This window comes from Pristiophorus japonicus, chromosome 16, assembly GCF_044704955.1.
Source record: "Pristiophorus japonicus isolate sPriJap1 chromosome 16, sPriJap1.hap1, whole genome shotgun sequence".
NCBI classification, from domain to species: Eukaryota; Metazoa; Chordata; class Chondrichthyes; family Pristiophoridae; genus Pristiophorus; species Pristiophorus japonicus.
In genome coordinates this window covers 75,244,000-75,266,403 of record NC_091992.1, presented here as the reverse complement: position 1 = coordinate 75,266,403, position 22,404 = coordinate 75,244,000, and the positions used below count along the sequence as shown (strand labels likewise).

Here is a 22,404-nt window from a genome sequence, read left to right as displayed (position 1 = left end):
CGGAGAGGAACAGGAGGAAGAGCAGGACGACAGCGATGAAGAGAGTGATGATGAAAAGGCCGGCGAAGAGGGAAAACCAGAAAAACAGGTGAAATACCGGGAGGGGGCTGAGAGCGAGGCTAACGGCACAGAGGAGGCTCTCAAGAGAAGAGCGTTACAGTTGAATGTGAAGAAGAAGCTTCTGGTGGGTATGAAGGTCAACGCTAAAGAGGAAAGTAAGGGAAGAGGCCAAACAGAGGCCAAGCAGGACCCTAAAAATAGAGAGGAGTTTTCGAAAGCCCAAGCTGACCACAAGTATCAGTCTCAGATGTGTGAAGCAATGAAGAGTAAAGCTGCGGAGAAGCAGAGCACAAAGCAGGGAGATCAATCCGGCGATGAGCAGAGTCTCGAGACATCAAATGATGTGAAAACTGTCCCTTCCCTCAACCTCCTCTCACACCGGTCACACCTTATCCTCTCTCTCAGGAGAAAAGGCAGAGATAGCAGAGCAAAATCAAATCAGCCTCTTGCACCGGCTGCAGGGGAAGGCAGCTTGTCCCAACTGGCAAAGGTGGCTTTCAAGACTGGTAAAACCCAACATGGTTCACCAGCCCAGGAGCAGCCCACGGATCAAAGCTCAGGGAAGAGCCCGGGGAAAGAGCAAGGCAGGGGAAACAGCGCCGCTGGTAGTTCCGAAGCAGAGGGTCACACTGGAGCCCGCCAGCAACCATCTTCGCAACACCTGGCGGCTCTGGTCCACAAGAAGAAGATTGCGACGGTGGTGGGGAAGGTGAAACTGGCGTCGATGAGGAAACTCAAGGCACGGATGCCGAAGGCGGAGGAGAGCGCGTCAGCGGGGGGTACCACGGGACCTGAAGGCGGGAGCGCCAGTACCAAGGTGGATTCCCGCCGGAGGTTTTCCGCCATCCGCAGGATCACCGGATGGATCTGCCGCCAGATCCCCAAGATCTTGAAATCCAGATCCAAGCTGGTCACTGTCACCAAGGTGATCGGGACCACCGAGTGGCTTTCGAGGACACTAAGCATGAGGCGGAAGAACAGAGACGGGGCAACTGGGGGCTTCAGGAGGCGCATGGCGATTGGGTTCGCCGGCACGGCGGGGCTGGTTGGCCAAATGAGCCGCTCCTCCAGCCAGGCCAAAGCGGCTCCAGCGGCAGAAGAGAACGGGGCTTGTCGGGTACTGGTGGCAAACGGCGCTGCCCCCAGCAGCGCGGCTGCTGCGCAAGCAATGGTGCCCGGTGACGTAGAGCTGGCGCCAGAAACGGAAGCCAATGGGCAGGATAAGTGCCATCAGAGCGAGGGCCAGACTGAGGTTGAGGAGAAGTTCGGTAACACCGATGCAAAATACGCGATCGTGCTCCCACGAGTGCACAGGTTGGTCAAATCAAAAGCAACGGTGTTAGCCAGTTGTAGAAGTGAAAGGAGGCGGGGAGATACTCCACAGCCCTACAAGGCAGAGGTCTCTGCCCAGATGAACTACTTGTACATGGATGGTGGCGGCAAGCCACAGAGTACACTTGGAGACAAACTTCACACGCTAGGGGATATCACACAGTCCAATTCAGAGAGGAAGGCTTCAAAAACACAACCAAAAGATGCCAGGGCATGGCCAGCCAGGACTGTTCCTCGCTACCAAGATACAGTCACCAGGCCCAGGCTAGTAAACAAGCTCCTCAAAAAAGATCAGGATAAAAGAAAATTAGCCCGTTCCGATCCTGATGCACTCCTCCTGTCCCACCTGAGAAAAGATCAACGCCAACAGATGACACATGCCCAAGACAATGAGTATCTTCGGGATACGAGGGAGATTCACTGGGCACAGAGGGGGCATTTTAATAACCAACATTTGACTTGGTTGGATTCAGAAACATTGCTTCCACATCCGACAATTGAGAACCTGAGCAAATGGACAATGTACAAGGAGCCGGACATCGCCAGAGCACACAGAAGGACAGGGGGCTGGGAGTCTGAGGACACCGTTGAAGACATTCTCGAGAAAGACTTCACATATAAACAGGTACTAATCCAGTAGAGTTTCTACCTAATCAGTGATTGGTTATTTTGCCATTGATTCCAATCTAACAAAAATACAGCCAATGAAAAATACTGATCCACTTTTGGACATCCCAAAGCTCAGCTGTTACAAGGAACAATCGGAGTGAAGACCAATTGTCAAGTAATGGGTTCCATTGTATCACTCACGCTTTCCCCTCCCTCTTCTCCCATTTGCAACCCTCACATCTTTTTGTCTTTCTCATGCCTCCCTCCCTCTCACCTCTCCCATTTCGTTCTCCTCCCCTTCTACACCCCTTCCGTTCCTAACCCTGTTCCTCCTCCGATCCCTCTCCTCCAATCTCCGCCTCTTCCCTTCCTAACTCTCTCCTCTTGTTTCCTTCTCTTTCATGCCCTCTACTCTCTTCCACTTGAATCGCAGTAAGTTACTTGCGGAGAATATGTGAGATGCCCATGTTGTTCACTGTCACCTCGGGAGGAGGAGAAAAGTCAGATAGACCATTGTATACAGGATAAGCTGCTAAACACATTTATTTACAGATAAAATAATATTGAGAAGCAAAAATATCGGCAATATATTATTATTAATAATCAAGCTTTATACAAACTTGACTATTTAAAAATACAGGATCCATCGTTCCTGCAGGCTCTCCTGCCATGTTCTTCGAAACACAATCTCTGGTAATACTTAAGTAAGATAGTTTCCCTCAGAGTCCAATCACTCCCTTCACGTACAGCGGCGTGTCGAATAGAAGATCGTGCGCGAGCCCTTATGGATATTTTTCTTTTGAAGTTCAAACGCAAGCCTTGAAGATGGTGCCACTGATCAGCTTCGATTTTTTTAAGTGTCAAAGCAACAATGGCTTCTTACAATATGAAAGACAAAAAAAAAGAACATGGTGAGGGCTGAATTTTCAACTTTGATGTTTCGGGGCGGTAATGGCGGCGGGGCGATAAAGTTAGCGCACGGGAACAGTTTGCGCCTCAGTCAGTAACATTGGGCAGCTGGGCCCTGAGTCAGGTGGTGCAGCGCTGAGGGAGGAGTTGTACACCTCTCTTTGGGCACTAGCGTGGGAAACCCCCGAGCTAAAGAGCCGGGCCGGGAGTGCTCCGAGAGACGTCTGGGGAGAAAAAACCCCCTAAAAAATCCCCCAGAAAAACATTCCCAAAACATTGCCCACGCCTCCACAACATGAATGGCAAAAAAAATTAAAAGAAGAAACAATCGCATTTACCTCAGGAGTCCATTACTCACCTCTCTGCAGTCGGTATCGTTGGACTGCCCAATTTCCCAGGCGCGCGTCTGGGCGGATGGGTCGGGCAGGAGCCAAAACTCGCGCGGTGTCCCAACCGGCGGCGTTGCACACCGGGCGCAGCTCTTCCGGGCGGTGCTGCTCCGCACCGCCGCTAAACCGGACCCGAGGATCGCTGCGGGGCGCCGGAGGCTCACCGCCTGCCCAGAACGCCTCACCACCGTTGCTCCGGGGGGAGAAACTGAGTGCAGAGGAGCCGGAAATCTGCCCCGATATCATGTATTTATACAGCTCATTTCACAACCTCAAGTCATCCCAAAGTGCTTTACAGCCAAGGATGTACTTTTGAAGTGTAATCACTGTTGTAATGTAGGAAACATGGCCGCCAATTTGCGCACACCAAGCAACGTGAAAATGACCAGATAATCTGTTTTAGTGACACCAATTTTACATAACACTTTGCAATGGATCTCTAACTACTCAACACTCATGGAACGCAGGGTGGGGGGGGTATCTACTTCTGGTGTCAGTCGTGGCTCAGTGGGCAGCACTCTCATCTCTTAGTCAGACGGTCGTGGGTTCAAGTCCCACTCAAGAGACCTGAGCATCTAATCCAGGCTGACACTCCAGTGCAGTGCTGAGGGAGTATTGGATTGTCGGAGGTGCCTTTCGGATGAGACATTAAACAGAGGCCCCGTCTGCTCTCTCAGATGGATGTAAAAGATCCCATGCCACTATTTAAAAGAAGAGCTGGGGAATTTTCCCTGGTGCCCTGGCCAATGTTTATCTTTCAACTAACACCACGCTAAAAACTGATGATTTGGTCGTTGTCACATTGCTGTGTCTGGGAGCATGCTGTGCACAAATTGGCTGCTGCATTCCCAAATTACTTCAGTGACTACACTCCAAAAGTACTTAATTGGCCGCAAAAGTACTTTGGAGCTTCCTGAAGTCCTGAAAGGCGCTATATAAATGCAACTATTTTATTCTTTCCTTTCTTTACACGCACAATCACTGAAGTAGCTCAGAAATTATGGCCTGCACTTTCATCCACTATCCTCCCCCAATGCAGCTGGGATAGCGGCAGCAAAAGCCCGATGCTGAGACCTGTTGTCACCTCTTTGCCTTGACTTTGATTTTCCTCCAACTTGCCAACCCCCCGGCCCCACCCAAGCCGGGACCACCAGTTGCCGTCCCTTCCCGTCCCATCACAAGCACATTCCGGCAGGAGGGCGGGCTCCGGCCCATTTCCCTCCTGGCGGCCCCTCGAACTGTCAGTCCCCTGGGGCCTGGGGGTGAGAGGCGGTGCGAGGCCCAGGGGCACAATGGTAAATGGAGGGAGAAGGCCTCGGGAGAGGCCTTCCTTCCCACCTTGATGGCCTACCTGCTGAAGGCCTCAGCCCAGACCATCAGTGGAACATTTCCAGTCTTTGGGCCCCCCTGTGGCCTCTTTAATCTTTCTGTCCACTTCTTCTGGTTGTGCAGTGGTGGTGTCCTGATCAGCAGCACCAACAAGGCCCCTGTTTCGGGATTCAGGCCTGCAGCTCACTCCGAATCTCCACTCTGTTTACCAGGCACATGTCCCAGTCAAGGGGCAGGTCTGTGCTTGGAGATCACCAAGGCCACAAGGGAACATTCTGGACAACCACTGCCTCTCAGACACAGGACACCTCAGCGCTCCCATAAGTGAAGATCACCCTTCGTATGGTGCTATTCAAAGAACAACAGGGAAGTCATAAGAACATAAGAAATAGGAGCAGGAGTAGGCCATACAGCCCCTCGAGCCTACTCCACCATTTAATACGATCATGGCTGATCCGATCATGGACTCAGGTCCACTTCCCCGCCCGCTCCACATAACCCTTTATTTCCTTATCGATTAAGAAACTGTCTATTTTGGTCTTAAATTTATTCAATGACCCAGCTTCCACAGCTCTATGAGGCAGCGAATTCCACAGATTTACAACCCTCTGAGAGAAGAAATTCCTCCTCATCTCAATTTCTCCCAGAATCCTGGCCAACGTTCTTCCCTCATCTAACATTACCCAAACAGATTAACTGGTCGTTCATCTCATTACTGTTGGTGGGATATTGCTGTGTATAAAATATTGCCACATTTACCTATGGTATACACTTATTAGACTTAGAAATAATTAATTGCACCATGCTTTGAGATATTTTTGAGAGATGTGATAGTGCACCATGTAATAAAAGTCTTTTTTGCTCCCTGCCTGTCTGTCCTCCCTCCATTCCCCTCCCTTTCCTTTTCTCTCAATGCCTTTTCCCTCTCTCCTCTTCTTCCCCTCCCCTCCTCCCCATTCCCAATTAGTATAAATACCATTCTTCTTACTTGCACTAATGTTGAAGGAATGTTCCCATGAGGAGAAAGATGCCAGTATTCATTAATTTTTTTGAGTTTCAGGGTAATTGATTAGTGGGATAGTTTGAAGCATCCAATCTTCTCTCTTTCAGCCAACCTTCAGTGGAGGTCGCAGCCCTGAGACCGAGGAGGTGGAGGATCTATCCAACCTAGAGTAAGATACTCGCAAAGTTCATTCCAATTCCTCATGTAACTCCAGGATTGCCACAGCATTAGATTGTGATAGTGTTCGTGAGTGTGACACAGCTGCATTGTTTTTTAAAATTCATTCACGGAATGTGAGGTTGCCGGCAAGATCAGCATTTATTGCCCATCCCTAATTGCCCGTGAGAAGGTGGTGGTGAGCTGCCTTCTTGAACTGCTGCAGTCCGTGTGGTGAAGGTGCTCCCACAGTGCTGTTAGCGAGGGAGCTCCAGGATTTTGACCAGCGACGATGAAGGAACAACGATATATTTCCAAGTCATGATGGTGTGTGACTTGGAGGGGAATGTGGAGGTGGTGGTGTTCCCATGCGCCTGCTGCCCTTGTCCTTCTAGGTGGTAGAGGTCGTGGGTTTGGGAGGTGCTGCCGAAGAAGCCTTGGCGAGTTGCTGCAATGCATCTTGTAGATGGTACACACTGCAGCCACAGTGCGCCGGTGGTGGAGGGAGTGAATGTTTAAGGTGGTGGATGGGGTGCCGATCAAGTGGGCTGCTTTGTCCTGGTGTTACTATGAGTGAGGCACAGTTACAGTGAATGTGATAGTGTTAGTGAGTGTTACAGAGAGTGTGACAGCATTACAGTGAGTCTGATATGCACTGAATATTATACAGTTGCAATGAGTGTGATAGTGTTAAATTGAGTGTGATAGTGTTATAATAAGTGTGATACAATTATAGTAAGTGTGATAGTGTTATAATTGAGTGTAATGGTGTTATAATAAGTGTGATATGATTAGAGTAAGTGTGATAGTGTTAGAGTAAATGATTTTCATGTTTCAGGATTTTTCTGACCATTTTTCCACAGAAAGGTTTTGAAAAATAAGCTCATTTTAATGTTTGACGTTTTAGGCAAAGTGTGTTCTCATAAGTTTAAAACAATTTCATGGACAAATGGTGTTTAATATGTTGGATGAAAGTTATCTTTGTCAGAGACTAAACGATAAGCAATTTGTCAGCTTGTCTGAATCATTGAAAAATATCTCACTCCCATTGTGTTGGGACGTCCTTTGATCCCGGTCTGTCTATAAGCAGAGTGAGTTAACAAGAGAGACAAAGGGAAACCATTTCTGAAACAAGACGGGTGTGAGAGCAGTCAGGGTTGTTGAAGGGAAAGCTTTGAGGGACTTTGCTGAGGCGAAGAGGTTAAAAATGCTCGAGGAACAGTTGGAAGCTATTTTGTGAACAGATGTGGGCAAGCGTGGCGAGTTTATTTTGTTTTATTGCATAAAGATCTATCTTTACTGACGGAATGAAGCGAGTGAGGTCATTGCAGCTTTTCCGTATATTAACCTTACTGTGAACTAGCAGGCCACATCTGAACAAGTCGTTGCTCGGTCCGTGTTTGGAGAGCTGAAGCTGCACATGCGAAAGGCACAAATATCTAGCCTACATCACAAAGGGAAGGTATTATTAACACTGGTTAACACTATTGTACAAGTACACATAGAGTAGAGTGAGTCAACTCCCGTAAAAGTAAGACACACATTCGTCTTATAGGAGTAATGCCACTGAGCCCAAGAAGATGTGTACAGCAGACCCAAGTCAATGTGGTCACGTTACAGTGACTGCAATAGTTGGTGTAATAGTATAGCAATCTCTGTGGTTGGATTAGAGCAGCATAGACATCGAGGTGACCTGATTAAGATCTGTAAAATAATGAAAGGGCTAGATAGTGTCCCTATTGAGAGACTATTCCATTTAACAGATTGGGGAGGACCAGGGGACAGGAGTTTAAACTATGCAAGAGTAAGAACACTGGATGTTGGGCGGTCTCCGTTGCCCAGAGAGCAGGGAGTCTCCGGCATGCGTTGCCGACGGGTGGGGTGGGTGCTGACTCTCTGAACGCCTTCCAGAGGGAGCGGGACCAGTCCTTGGCTGGGGCAGAGATCGCATCATCTTAAAGGTGTACGTTAACAGTTAACGTACACATGGTCAATATGATCTTGTGGACTGGTTTCAATCGCCTAGCGGAGTTGGAGAGGAATTTTCCCGATTTTTCCCCTTATTGGCCCTAGGTAATATTTTTTGCCTCTACCCAGAGATTATATGCCTAGAGCCGAGGTGGCGGGAGGGGGGGGAGTGGGGGGTGGGGCTGGGAGGGGGTAAGGGAGAGGGCTAGACATCATGTGTGGGGCTGGTCTTTTCCTGCCCCTCACTTTCATATGATGGTATTTCAGCACGGTTTATTCTGATTGGAGGCCAGGGCAGAGAACCAGGGTCTGACTATGAGCGACTCCTGTTTATAGGTCAGTACCTGAGTGTAGGTCTTTCTGAATGGGAGGGGAGAGGGTCTGAGTGAGGGGGTCAGTGAGGGTCAGTGTCTGAGTGAGGGTCAGTGTGGGTCAGTGAGGGTCGGTGTCTGAGTGAGGGTCAGTGAGGATCAGTGTCTGAGTGAGGGTCAGTGATGGTCAGTATCTGAGTGAGGGTCAGTGAGGGTCAGTGTCTGAGTGAGGGTCAGTGATGGTCAGTATCTGAGTGAGGGTCAGTAAGGGTCAGTAAGGGTCAGAGTCTGAGTGAGGGTCAGTGGGGGTCAGTGAGGGTCAGTGTGGGTCAGTAAGGGGGCAGCGAGGGTCAGTGAGGGGTCAGTGAGGGTCAGTGTCTGAGTGAGGATCAGTAATGTTCAGTGAGGGTTAGTGAGGGTCAGTGAGGGTCGGTGAGGGTCAGTGAGGGTCAGTGTTGAGTGAGGATCAGTGAGGGTCAGTGTCTGAGTGAGGGTCAGTGAGGGTCAGTGATGGTCAGTATCTGAGTGAGGGCCAGTGAGGGTCAGTAAGGGGGCAGTGAGGGTCAGTAAGAGGGCAGTGAGGGTCAGTGAGGGGTCAGTGAGGGTCAGTGTCTGAGTGAGGGTCAGTGAGGGTCAGTGTCTGAGTGAGGATCTGTGAGGGTCAGTGAGAGTCAGTGAGGGTCAGTGTGGGTCAGTCAGGGCAGGGTCAATGTGTGGGTCTGTCTGGGGCAGGGTCAGTGTGTGGGTTAGTGTGTTGGTCAATGAGGGTCAGTGTCTGTGAAGGTCAGTGTGTGGGTCAGTGTCTGAGTGAGGGTCAATGAGGGTCAGTGTCTGAGTGAGGGTCAGTGAGGGTCAGTGATGGTCAGTATCTGAGTGAGGGCCAGTGAGGGTCAGTAAGGGGGCAGTGAGGGTCAGTAAGGGGGCAGTGAGGGTCAGTGAGGGGTCAGTGAGGGTCAGTGAGGGTCAGTGTCTGAGTGAGGGTCAGTGAGGGTCAGTGTCTGAGTGAGGATCTGTGAGGGTCAGTGAGAGTCAGTGAGGGTCAGTGTGGGTCAGTCAGGGCAGGGTCAATGTGTGAGTCAGTGTGTGGGTCAGTCTGGGGCAGGGTCAGTGTGTGGGTTAGTGTGTTGGTCAATGAGGGTCAGTGTCTGTGAAGGTCAGTGTGTGGGTCAGTGTCTGAGTGAGGGTCAATGAGGGTCCCTGAGAGTCAATGAGAGTCAATGAGGATCAGTGAGGGTCAGTGTGGGTCAGTGAGGGTCAGTGTGGGTCAGTGTGGGTCAGTGAGGGTCAGTGTGGGTCAGTGAGCGTCAGTTTCTGAGTGAGGGTCAGTGAAGGCCAGTGAGGGTCAGTTTCTGAGTGAGGGTCAGTGAAGGCCAGTGAGGGTCAGTGTGGGTCAGTGAGGGTCACTGAGGGTCAGTGAGGGCCAATGTGGGTCAGTGAGGGTCAGTCTGGGGCAGGGTCAGTGTGTGTCAGTGTGTGGGTCAGTCTGGGGCAAGGTCAGTGTGTGGGTCAGCCAGGGGCAGGGTCAGTGTGTGGGTCAGCCTCTGAGTGGTCAGTGTCTGAGTGAGGGTCAGTGAGAGTCAGTGAGGGGTCAATGAGGGGCAGTGCGGGCCAGTGAAGGGTCAGTGAGGGTCAGTGTGGGTCACTGAGGGTCAGTGTGGGTCAGTGAGGGTCACTGAGGGTCATTGAGGGGTCAGTGTGGGTCAGTGAGGGTCAGAGTGAGGGTCAGTGAGGGTCAGTGTGGGTCAGTGAGGGTCAGTGTCAGAGTGAGGGTCAGTGAGGGGTCAGTGTCTGAGTGAGGATCAGTGAGGGTCAGTGTCTGAGTGAAGGTCAGTGATGGTCAGTGAGGGTCAGTGTCTGAGTGAGGGTCAGTGTCTGAGTGAGGGTCAGTGAGGGGTCAGTGAGGGGTCAGTAAGGGTCAGTGAGGGACAGGGTCATAAGAGCATAAGAAATAGGAGCAGGAGTCGGCCCTACGGCCCCTCGAGCCATTCAATAAGATCATGGCTGATCATCAACCTCAACTCCACTTTCCCGGGTCAGCGTGTGGGTCAGTCAGGGTCAGTGTGTGGGTCAGTGTGTGGGTCAGCCTGGGGGATGGTCAGTATGTGGGTCAGTGTGTGGGTCAGTCTGGGGCAGGGTCAGTGTGTGGGTCAGTGTGTGGGTCAGTTAGGAGCAGGGTCAGTGTGTGGGTCAGTGTGTGGGCCAGTCAGGGGCAGGGGCAGTGTGTGGGTCAGTCAGTGTGTGGGTCAGTGTGTGGGTTAGTGTGTGGGTCAGTCAGGGGCAGGGTTAGTGTGTGGGTCAGTCAGTGTGTGGGTCAGTGTGTGGGTCAGTCAGGGGCAGGGTTAGTGTGTGGGTCAGTCAGTGTATGGGTCAGTGTGTGGGTCAGTCAGGGGGCAGGGTGAGTGTGTGGGTCAGTCAGGACCAGGGTCAGTGTGTGGATCAGTGTATGGGTCAGTGTGTGGGTCAGTCAGGGGGCAGGGTGAGTGTGTGGGTCAGTCAGGACCAGGGTCAGTGTGTGGGTCAGTGTGTGGGCCAGTGTGTGGGTCAATCAGGGGCAGGGGCAGTGTGTGGGTCAGTGTGTGGGTCAGTCTGGTGTAGGGCAGAGCTTGAGGTAGAGTCAGTACTGTGGAACTAGGATTTTAGTTTGGGTCATTCCATGGGGCAAAGTTGAGTGCGAGTCAGTCCGTAGGGGTCAGAGTTCACATGTTCCAGTGTAAATATTCACCAACTGTTGGCCTTTGTTTCCAGGTTTGGGATTGGTTGGTTACCTGGCTGTTGTTATGAGCAGCCAGAGATACCTCCACTATGACTAAACGTATCTTTATTTGATTGTAGGGAGGTGTGTGAAAGCTCGGTGTTACTGAGTCTGAAGAGGAGATTCCACAGAGACATTATTTACGTAAGAACTCATCTCACCCCTTTAACAGGAAGCTGAGCAGTAATTTGTACATCATTCATTATTGTATGTTATTGGACTATATCACATTATTCACTTAGTGCATACACATTCCTCTTTCCCGCTCACAAACATCCCACAGTTTAACATTTGGAAATATTTATTTCTACAACAGTGTGTTTAAAAAGTCACTTCTAGACTACTGCTTATGTGTTAGTGTGCAAATATATCATTGAGTCAATGTGAATGACTTTATTTGTGTAGGTGGGTGATTGTGACTGAATGATTGAGTAAGAGTAACGGTGTGTCTGAATATATGTCTGAATGCAGTGTTTAGGGGAGTGGAGTAAGTATGAGTTCATGAATATGAATATGCACAGGTCCGAGAGTGTGTGGATTTGTGAGTGTAAAATTTTGTGAATAATTGATTGTATGAGAGTGTGTAAACATGTGTATTTATGTAAATATTGGTGTGTGACTGAGTGTGTAAGTTAGTGTGTATGAGTGTGAATGAGTGTGAATACGTGCACACATGTCCTAGTGTAGAGATCAATGAGATTGTGGTGTACAGAATGTATTATTCAGTGAATGCATGGGGTTTTCAAGCTCTCCCAGGCATTAAGTAGTGGAGATGAGAAATATAGATTGGGAGTGTGGGGGTAAAATGGATGGGGTGTGTGGGTAATATGGATGGGGTGGGGGTGACATGGATGGGGTGGGGGTGACATGGATGGGGTGGGGGTGATATTGATGGTGGGGGGGGGGAGCTCATGGAGGACAGAAACATCCCGTGGAGCAGAAGGTGGGGGTGATATGGATGGGGGCGGGGTGACATGGATGGGGTGGGGGTGACATGGATGGGGTGGGGGTGATATGGATGGGGTGGGGGTGATATGGATGGGGTGGGGGTGACATGGATGGGGTGGGGGTGATATGGATGGGGTGGGGGTGATATGGATGGGGTGGGGGTCAGTCACCTGCAGTAAGATCAGCAATGATTGCCGGTTCTCCTCCCTGAAGGACGTCAGTGAACCAATTCTGTGTTTACAACAATGGAACAGTTTTGAAAGTCATTTTTTCTGATGTCAGACCACACTTCTCCGAATTATTGAATTCAATTGCACAATTTGCCCTGGTGGTATATGAACTCATGATCTGTGGGTTTCTAGTCCAGTACCGTAACCACTGGACTATCATGCCCAATAGTAGTGTGGCTGGGCAGTGTATTGGGTGGAGTGGACGGGTAATGGAGATGAGTAGGGTGCTAGTTAATATGCCAAGTGTGGGTTGGTAGTGTCAGTTGGAATGGATAGAATGAATGGAATCTGTGGTAGGGTAGATGAGATACGATTGATGGTTAGTGGGGAGTGGATAGGGATTTGGGCGGGTAATGTGGGTGGATAGAGTTGATGGATTGTGTGGCTGGGGATTTCGATGGGTTGTGTGGATGGTGATTTGGGTAGGTATTATGTGTGGGCAGTGTGTGTGGGTAGGTGGATGGTGATTTGGTGGGTGTTATGTGTGGGCAGTGTGTGTGGGTAGAGTGGATGGGCAGTGTACCAGTGGTGGAGGGGATGAATACTGAATTCAGGGGCAGGAGCATTGTTCCATTAACCTGTTACGTTGTGCATGGTGTGGAACTTGTTGTAGCTGCTCTAATTCAGGTTTGTGGTGAGTGTTGCATCACACTCCTGACTTGAGCCTTGTAGATAGCAGACAGGCTTTGAGGAATAGGGAGGTGAACCATTTGTCACAGAGTACTCACACTCTGTCCTGTTCTTGTTGTGATATGGTTTGTCCAGTTAAGCTCCTTGTCAATGATGACCCCCAAGATATTGATGGTGAGGTTGGAGTCATTGAAGGTCAAGGCTCGAAATGGTCAGTACCTGGTACATATGTAGAGTGAATGTTACCTGCCACATGTCTGCCCAGACCTGGATGTTATCTAGGTCCTGCTCTGGGCTGACATGGACTGCTTCTTTATTGGAGAAGTTGTGAATGAAGCTGGGCACTGTAGAATCGTCAATTAAAGGTTCCGCTTCTGACCTTAAATTGGAGAGTAGACAATTGACAAAGTAGCTGAAGATGATCGGACCAAGAACGTTTCCCTGAGGAATTTCTAGTGATGTCTGGGGCTCCAACGACTGTAAGCATCTTCCCTGCATCTGCTCTCACTCCAGCCACTGGAGGGTTTCCCTTTGACTTTGTTGACATCAATTTTGCTGAGGCTCCTCGAAGTGGGGGTTATATGGAGGTTTATTTCAGGGTGGGGTTATATTGAGGTTTATTTCGGGGTGGGGGTTATATTGAGGTTTATTTCAGGGTGAGGGTTATATTGAGGTTTATTTCGGGGTGGGAATTATATTGAGGTTTATTTCGGGGCGGGGTTATATTGAGGTTTATTTCGGGGTGGGGTTATATTGTGGTTTATTTCGGGGCGGGGTTATATTGAGGTTTATTTCGGGGTGGGCATTATATTGAGGTTTATTTCGGGGTGGGGATTATATTGAGGTTTATTTCAGGGTGGGGTTATATTGAGGTTTATTTCGGGGTGGGGATAATATTGAGGTTTATTTCGGGGTGGGGGTTATATAGAGGTTTATTTCGGGGTGGGGGTTATATTGAGGTTTATTTCGGGGTGGGGTAATATTGAGGTTTATTTCGGGGTGGGGGTTATATTGAGGTTTATTTCAGGGTGGGGTTATATTGAGGTTTATTTCGGGGTGGGGTTATGTAGAGGTTTATTTCGGGGTGGGGGTTATATTGAGGTTTATTTCGGGGTGGGGGATATATTGAGGTTTATTTCAGGGTGGGGTTATATTGAGGTTTATTTCGGGGTGGGGTTATTTAGAGGTTTATTTCGGGGTGGGGGTTATATTGAGGTTTATTTCGGGGTGGGGGTTATATTGAGGTTTATTTCAGGGTGAGGGTTATATTGAGGTTTATTTCGGGATGGGGATTATATTGAGGTTTATTTTGGGATGGGGGTTATATTTGAGGTTTATTTTGGGGTGGGGTTATATTAAGGTTTATTTCGGGGTGAGGGTTATATTGAGGTTTATTTCGGTGTGAGGGTTATATTGTGGTTTATTTCAGGGTGGGGGTTATATTGAGGTTTATTTCAGGGTGGGGTTATATTGTAGTTTATTTCGGGGTGGGGTTATATTGTGGTTTATTTCGGGGTGAGGGTTATATTGAGGTTTATTTCGGGGTGAGGGTTATATTGAGGTTTATTTCGGGGTGAGGGTTATATTGAGGTTTATTTCGGGGTGAGGGTTATATTGAGGTTTATTTCGGGGTGGGGTTATATTGAGGTTTATTTCGGGGTTTGGGTAGTATTGAGGTTTATTTCGGGGTGGGGGTTATATTGAGATTTATTTCGGAGTGAGGGTTATATTGAGGTTTATTTCAGGGTGGGGGTTATATTGAGGTTTATTTCAGGGTGGGGGTTATATTGAGGTTTATTTCGGGGTGGAGATTATATCGAGGTTTATTTCAGGGTGAGGTTATATTGAGGTTTATTTCGGGGTGAGGGTTATATTGAGGTTTATTTCGGGGTGGGGGTTATATTTAAGGTTTATTTCGGGGTGGGGATTATATTGAGGTTTATTTCGGGGTGGGGGTTATATTGAGGTTTATTTCGGGGTTGGGGTTATATTGAGGTTTATTTCGGGGTGGGGTTATATTGATGTTCATTTCGGGGTGGGGTTATATTGATGTTTATTTCGGGGTGGGGGTTATATTGAGGTTTATTTCGGGGTGGGGGTTATATTGAGGTTTATTTCGGGGTGGGGGTTATATTGAGGTTTATTTCGGGGTGGGGGTTATATAGAGGTTTATTTCAGGGTGGGGTTATATTGAGGTTTATTTCGGGGTGGGGTTATATTGAGGTTTATTTTGGGGTGAGGGTTATATTGAGGTTTATTTCGGGGTGAGGTTATATTGAGGTTTATTTCGGGGTGGGGTTATATTGAGGTTTATTTCGGGGTGGGGGTTATATTGATGTTTATTTCGGTGTGGGGTTATATTGAGGTTTATTTCGGGGTGGGGGTTATATTGAGGTTTATTTCGGGGTGAGGTTATATTGAGGTTTATTTCGGGGTGGGGGTTATATAGAGGTTTATTTCGAGGTGAGGGTTATATTGAGGTTTATTTTGGGGTGAGGGTTATATTGAGGTTTATTTCGGGGTGAGGTTATATTGAGGTTTATTTCGGGGTGGGGTTATATTGAGGTTTATTTCGGGGTGAGGTTACATTGAGGTTTATTTCGGAGTGGGGTTATATTGAGGTTTATTTCGGAGTGGGGTTATATTAAGGTTTATTTCGGGGTGAGGGTTATATTGAGGTTTATTTCGGGGTGAGGGTTATATTGAGGTTTATTTCGGGGTGAGGGTTATATTGAGATTTATTTCGGGGTGGGGTTATATTAAGGTTTATTTCGGGGTGAGGGTTATATTGAGGTTTATTTCGGTGTGAGGGTTATATTGTGGTTTATTTCAGGGTGGGGGTTATATTGAGGTTTATTTCAGGGTGGGGTTATATTGAGGTTTATTTCGGGGTGGGGTTATATTGTGGTTTATTTCGGGGTGAGGGTTATATTGAGGTTTATTTCGGGGTGAGGGTTATATTGAGGTTTATTTCGGGGTGAGGGTTATATTGAGGTTTATTTCGGGGTGAGGGTTATATTGAGGTTTATTTCGGGGTGGGGTTATATTGAGGTTTATTTCGGGGTGAGGTTATATTGAGGTTTATTTCGGGGTGGGGTTATATTGAGGTTTATTTCAGGGTGAGGTTATATTGAGATTTATTTCGGGGTGGGGTTATATAGAGGTTTATTTCGGAGTGAGGGTTATATTGAGGTTTATTTCAGGGTGGGGCTTATATTGAGGTTTATTTCAGGGTGGGGGTTATATTGAGGTTTATTTCGGGGTGGAGATTATATCGAGGTTTATTTCAGGGTGAGGTTATATTGAGGTTTATTTCGGGGTGAGGGTTACAGTGAGGTTTATTTCGGGGTGGGGGTTATATTTAAGGTTTATTTCGGGGTGGGGATTATATTGAGGTTTATTTCGGGGTGGGGGTTATATTGAGGTTTATTTCGGGGTGGGGGTTATATTGAGGTTTATTTCGGGGTGGGGTTATATTGATGTTCATTTCGGGGTGGGGTTATATTGATGTTTATTTCGGGGTGGGGGTTATATTGAGGTTTATTTCGGGTTGGGGGTTATATTGAGGTTTATTTCGGGGTGGGGGTTATATTGAGGTTTATTTCGGGGTGGGGGTTATATAGAGGTTTATTTCAGGGTGGGGTTATATTGAGGTTTATTTCGGGGTGGGGTTATATTGAGGTTTATTTTGGAGTGAGGGTTATATTGAGGTTTATTTTGGGGTGAGGTTATATTGAGGTTTATTTCGGGGTGGGGTTATATTGATGTTTATTTCGGGGTGGGGGTTATATTGATGTTTATTTCGGTGTGGGGTTATATTGAGGTTTATTTCGGGGTGGGGGTTATATTGAGGTTTATTTCGGGGTGAGGTTATATTGAGGTTTATTTCGGGGTGGGGGTTATATAGAGGTTTATTTCGGGGTGAGGGTTATATTGAGGTTTATTTTGGGGTGAGGGTTATATTGAGGTTTATTTCGGGGTGAGGTTATATTGAGGTTTATTTCGGGGTGGGGTTATATTGAGGTTTATTTCGGGGTGGGTGTTATATTGATGTTTATTTCGGGGTGGGGTTATATTGAGGTTTATTTCGGGGTGGGGGTTATATTGAGGTTTATTTCAGGGTGAGGTTATATTGAGGTTTATTTCGGGGTGAGGTTACATTGAGGTTTATTTCGGAGTGGGGTTATATTGAGGTTTATTTCGGAGTGGGGTTATATTGAGGTTTATTTCGGAGTGGGGTTATATTGAGGTTTATTTCAGGGTGGGGTTATATTGATGTTTATTTCGGTGTGGGGTTATATTAAGGTTTATTTCGGGGTGAGGGTTATATTGAGGTTTATTTCGGGGTGAGAGTTATATTGAGGTTTATTTCGGGGTGAGGGTTATATTGAGATTTATTTCGGGGTGGGGTTATATTGAGGTTTATTTTGGGCTGGGGGTTATATTGATGTTTATTTCGGGGTGAGGTTATATTGAGGTTTATTTCGGGGTGGGGGTTATATTGAGGTTTATTTTGGAGGGGGTTATATTGAGGTTTATTTCGGGGTGAGGGTTATATTGAGGTTTATTTCGGGGTGGGGTTATATTGAGTTTTATTTCGGGGTGGGGGTTATATTGAGGTTTATTTTGGAGGAGGGTTATATTGAGGTTTATTTTGGAGGGGGGTTATATTGAGGTTTATTTTGGGGTGGGGCTTATATTGAGGTTTATTTCGGAGTGGGGTTATATTGAGGTTTATTTCGGGGTGAGGGTTATATTGAGGTTTATTTCGGGGTGGGGTTATATTGAGGTTTATTTCGGGGTGGGTGTTATTTTGAGGTTTATTTTGGAGGGGGGTTATATTGAGGTTTATTTCGGGGTGGGGGTTGTATTGATGTTTATTTTGGGGTGGGGTTATATTGAGGTTTATTTCGGGGTGGGGGTTGTATTGAGGTTTATTTTGGGGTGGGGGTTGTATTGAGGTTTATTTCGGGGTTGGGGATTATATTGAGGTTTATTTCGGGGTGGGGTTATATCGAGGTTTATTTCGGGGTGGGGGTTATATCGAGGTTTATTTCGGGGTGTGGGTTCTATTGAGGTTTATTTCGGGGTTGGGGGTTATATTGTGATTTATTTCGGGGTGGTGTTATATTGAGGTTTATTTCGGGGTGGGGATTATATTGAGGTTTATTTCGGAGTGGGGTTATATTGAGGTTTATTTCGGGGTGGGGGTTATATTGATGTTTATTTCGGGGTGGGGGTTATATTGAGGTTTATTTCGGGGTGGGGGTTATATTGAGGTTTATTTCGGGGTGGGGGTTATATTGAGGTTTATTTCGGGGTGGGGTTATATTGAGGTTTATTTCGGGGTGGGGGTTATATTGATGTTTATTTCAGTGTGGGGGTTATATTGAGGTTTATTTCAGGGTGGGGTTATATTGATGTTTATTTCAGGGTGGGGTTATATTGAGGTTTATTTCGGGGTGGGGTTATATTGAGGTTTATTTCGGGGTGAGGTTATATTGAGGTTTATTTCAGGGTGGGCTTATATTGAGGTTTATTTCGGGGTGGGGTTATATTGAGGTTTATTTCAGGGTGGGGTTATATTGAGGTTTATTTCGGGGTGGGGGTTATATTGAGTTTTATTTCGGGGTGGGGGTTATATTGAGGTTTATTTCGAGGTGGGGTTATATTGATGTTTATTTCGGGGTGAGGTTATATTGAGGTTTATTTCGGGGTGAGGGTTATATTGAAGTTTATTTCAGGGTGGGGTTATATTGAGGTTTATTTCGGGGTGGGGTTATATTGAGGTTTATTTCAGGGTGGGGTTATATTGAGGTTTATTTTGGGGTGAGGGTTATATTGAGGTTTATTTCAGGGTGGGGTAATATTGAGGTTTATTTCGGGGTGGGGTTATATTGAGGTTTATTTCAGGGTGGGGTTATATTGAGGTTTATTTCGGGGTGAGGGTTATATTGAGGTTTATTTCAGGGTGAGGGTTATATTGAGGTTTATTTCGGGGTGAGGGTTATATTGAGGTTTATTTCAGGGTGGGGTTATATTGAGGTTTATTTCGGGGTGGGGTTATATTGAGGTTTATTTCAGGGTGGGTTTATATTGAGGTTTATTTCAGGGGTGGGGTTATATTGATATTTATTTCGAGGTGGGGTTATATTGAGGTTTATTTCGGGTTGGGGTTATATTGAGGTTTATTTCGGAGTGGGGTTATATTGAGGTTTATTTCGAGGTGAGGTTATATTGATGTTTATTTTGGGGTGGGGTTATATTGAGGTTTATTTTGGGGTGAGGTTATATTGAGGTTTATTTTGGGGTGAGGTTATATTGAGGTTTATTTCGGGGTGGGGTTATATTGATGTTTATTTCGGGGTGAGGTTATATTGTGGTTTATTTCAGGGTGGGGGTTATATTGAGGTTTATTTCGGTGTGGGGGCTATATTGAGGTTTATTTCGGGGTGAGGTTATATTGAGGTTTATTTCGGGGTGAGGTTATATTGAGGTTTATTTCGGGGTGGGGGTTATATTGAGGTTTATTTCGGGGTGGGGGTTATATTGAGGTTTATTTCGGGGTGGGGGCTATATTGAGGTCTATTTCAGGGTGGGGTTATATTGAGGTTTATTTCGGGCTGGCGGTTATATTGGGGTTTATTTCAGTGTGGGGCTATATTGATGTTTATTTTGGGGTGAGGGTTATGTTTTGACGTGCTGTAGGTTGATTTGAGTCCTCTCTATATTCCATTTACAGACCTACATTGGGAACATTTTGGTGTCTGTGAATCCCTACAAGTGTGTTGGGATATACTCCAAGGACACAATCAAACAATACAGGAAGAGAGAGCTCTCTGAAAACCCCCCGTAAGTACCGTCGCTATGAGAAGGAAAGACAGCCGGAACAGGGCATGGGCTCAATAATCAGTCATGATCTGATTCAGAACTTTAAATGAGGTCTCCAAATAGAGAAAACATTATCAGATATTTGGGGCCATATTCTCCTCTATTTTTAAGTTCAGCTTTTAAGAAACCCGAATCAAAACAGCAGGTTCATGAAGTTACTATGTGTGGTTTCACGCATAACAACTTCATTAGTTGGAACGAAAGAACCCTGGCCCATGCTGACTCACCTATACAGACCCACCCACCTCAAGCAGCTATCAAGCCACTTAGCTGCTGTAAATGGTAAAAGGTTTGGTACCCCATTGATGGAGTGTGTAAATCTAGAGAAGTGGCTCAGCAAAATGTTGGGATAGCTTGGCTCACCCACTCCTGTCAGACAGAAAGATACGTCAATGACCTCTCAACTCAAGAAAGAGAGAAAGACTTGCATTTATATAGTGCCTTTTCATGACCACCGGAGGTCTCAAAGTGCTTTACAGCCAATGAGTAGTCACTGTTGTAATGTGGGAAATGGGCATCCAATTTGTGCACAGCAAGCTCCCACACACAGCAATATGATAATGACCAGATAATCTGTTTTTTTGTTATGTTGATTGGGGGATAAATATTGGCCAGGGAACCGGAGATAACTCACCTGCTCTTCGAAGTAGTGCCTTGGGATCTTTTTTACGTCCACCTGAGAGGGCAGACGGGGCCTTGGTTTATTGTCTCATCCAAAAGAAGGCACCTCTGACAGTGCAGCGCTCCCTCAGCACCGCACTGGAATGGAGTGTAAGCTTAGATTTTTTGTGTTCAAGTCCCTGGAGTGTGACTTGAACCTTCTGACCCAGAGGTGAGAGTGCTGCCCACTGAGTCACAGCTGACACACTGACAGCCTCCAGTACAAGGACATTGGAAGATATATCACTGCTTGGAAAAGATCTCCAAGGTAAAGCAAGATAGTGACCCTGTCATAATATGGAGATGAAGGAAATATAATGGAGTAGAAATTCCGATGTCCTGAGCCCGTACGAAGTTTCTATGTATCCGGGAAAGCATCGGAAAAGCTGCTTTCAGCGTGCAGTGCGCATGCGCTGAAAACCAGCTTTTCCGATCTGTCAAGCTGGAGCATATCTTGCCCAGCAAATGTCCTCAAAAATCTTGCACCTGAAAAGCAGGTGCATAGTCTACTGTTACAGGCGCAAATGTTTTAAAACACACAAAAGCACGATAAAATTAAATTATAAACACTTCGGGCTAGATTTTCTAAATTTTTGCATGCTTTACGCCCACTTAACGCCCATTTTACCGCTGAAATGACGTATAACGGCCAGATATCGCCCAGTTAGCCACAAAATGGAAACTGACCGGCATTTTTCAGAAACTTATCACCGAGTGTTACTTTCCCCATGTGCGTAACGCCTAGAAAAAATAATACCGCTCGCCCACTTTTTTGAGCAGAATCATCAGAATGGGCTAAATCAACGCCCATAATATCACCCAGCGTTACTTTCCGTATGGAATTATCGCCGAGATTCAATAATACCGCCCGCCCATTTTTTTTTGTCGTAAAGAGCACATTTGGCGAAACTAACGTCTAGGAGATCGTCCATCGTCACTTTCACCACCTCACACACATATCGCCCACAATATCGCTCGCCCAAAAAAATGCCCAGAAAAAGTGGAACTGTTCTGAACTAAAGCCAGCGGTGTGGCTGCCATTTTTTAAATCACAGGTCGCTTCATTCAAAAGGCTGCTTCAACTTTGGGGGAGTTTACATTGACTCTGGAGTTCTCAGCTGAAGTGACCATCTCAACAGACATATTTTCAGACTCTGGACTATTGGGGGTTTACTCTAGGTGTATTTTAGTGAGGAAATTATTGCTTCTGATCAATCGCTATTATACATTCATTGCAATGGGGCCAGCCATTTCTCAGCCTGCATCGATTAATACGCAGATGCTGCAGAGTGCAGATGGCTCAATGTGTGATATACATCATTATGTCCCCAATTTAAGACATGCAAGAATGAGGAGGAGGGCCAGACCATACACACCCCGCACGTACAAGGAAAAGAGGTCTTACCTCGACGTGTCCGACCACACCTGCCTTCGGAGACTGCGCTTCCACAAGGTGGTGATCAATGAAATATGTGAGCTCATCAGACCACATATGCAGCCTGCCATCAGGACATCAGTGTCGGTCGAGGTCAAGGTCACCGCAGCACTGACTTTCTATGCGTCCGGTTCCTTTCGGGCCTCCGCGGTCGAGATTTGCGCTCTGTCTCACCATGCCACACATCGCTGCATTAGACAGGACTCGGAGGCCCTGTAAACGAGAAGGATGGACTTTATCAGCTTCCCCATGACCACAGAGGCTCAGACTGACAGGGCTGGAGCATTCTACCGCATTGCTCAGTTCCCCAGGGTGCAGGGAACTATACAGTGCACTCACATCGCCATGCGGCCACCTTCTCAGGACCCGGAGCATTTTCGTAACAGAAAAGGATTTCACTCCCCAAAGGTCCAACTAGTTGTCGAGCACAACCAGATCATCATGGCAGTGAATGCCAAATGTCCGGGCACCTTCGATGAGGCTCACATCCTGTGAGAGAGCGCTGTCTCTGACATCTTTAAGAGTCAGCCACAAGGACAATGCTGGATGCTTGGTGATAACCAATATGGCCTAGGCACCTGGCTGATGACCCTCCTGCGTGACACCCACACCGAGGCTGAGAAGCGATACAACCAGAGCCACAGAGACACACGCAATGTGGTCCACAAAACAATAATTGTGCTTAAGCTGCGCTTCAGATGTCTGGAGCACTCAGGAGGGGAGCTACAATACAACCCTGAGCAAGTAGGTAAATTCATGGGCGTGTGCTCCATGCTGCACAATCTGGCTATC

General features: G+C 47.1%; 1 protein-coding gene across 1 annotated transcript in view; it reads left to right on the top strand.

Annotated features, from left to right (window-relative positions):
* Positions 1-374: 374 nt before the first annotated feature.
* The window catches only part of myo15b (myosin XVB), a 480,192-nt gene continuing 458,162 nt past the window's right edge, over positions 375-22,404 (top strand). The window contains exons 1-5 of the mRNA XM_070856827.1: positions 375-403; positions 466-2,028; positions 5,750-5,800; positions 10,899-10,962; positions 19,369-19,478. Of these exons, the coding sequence (XP_070712928.1) occupies positions 375-403; positions 466-2,028; positions 5,750-5,800; positions 10,899-10,962; positions 19,369-19,478 (1,817 nt within the window). The remainder of the gene's footprint in view (positions 404-465; positions 2,029-5,749; positions 5,801-10,898; positions 10,963-19,368; positions 19,479-22,404) is intronic.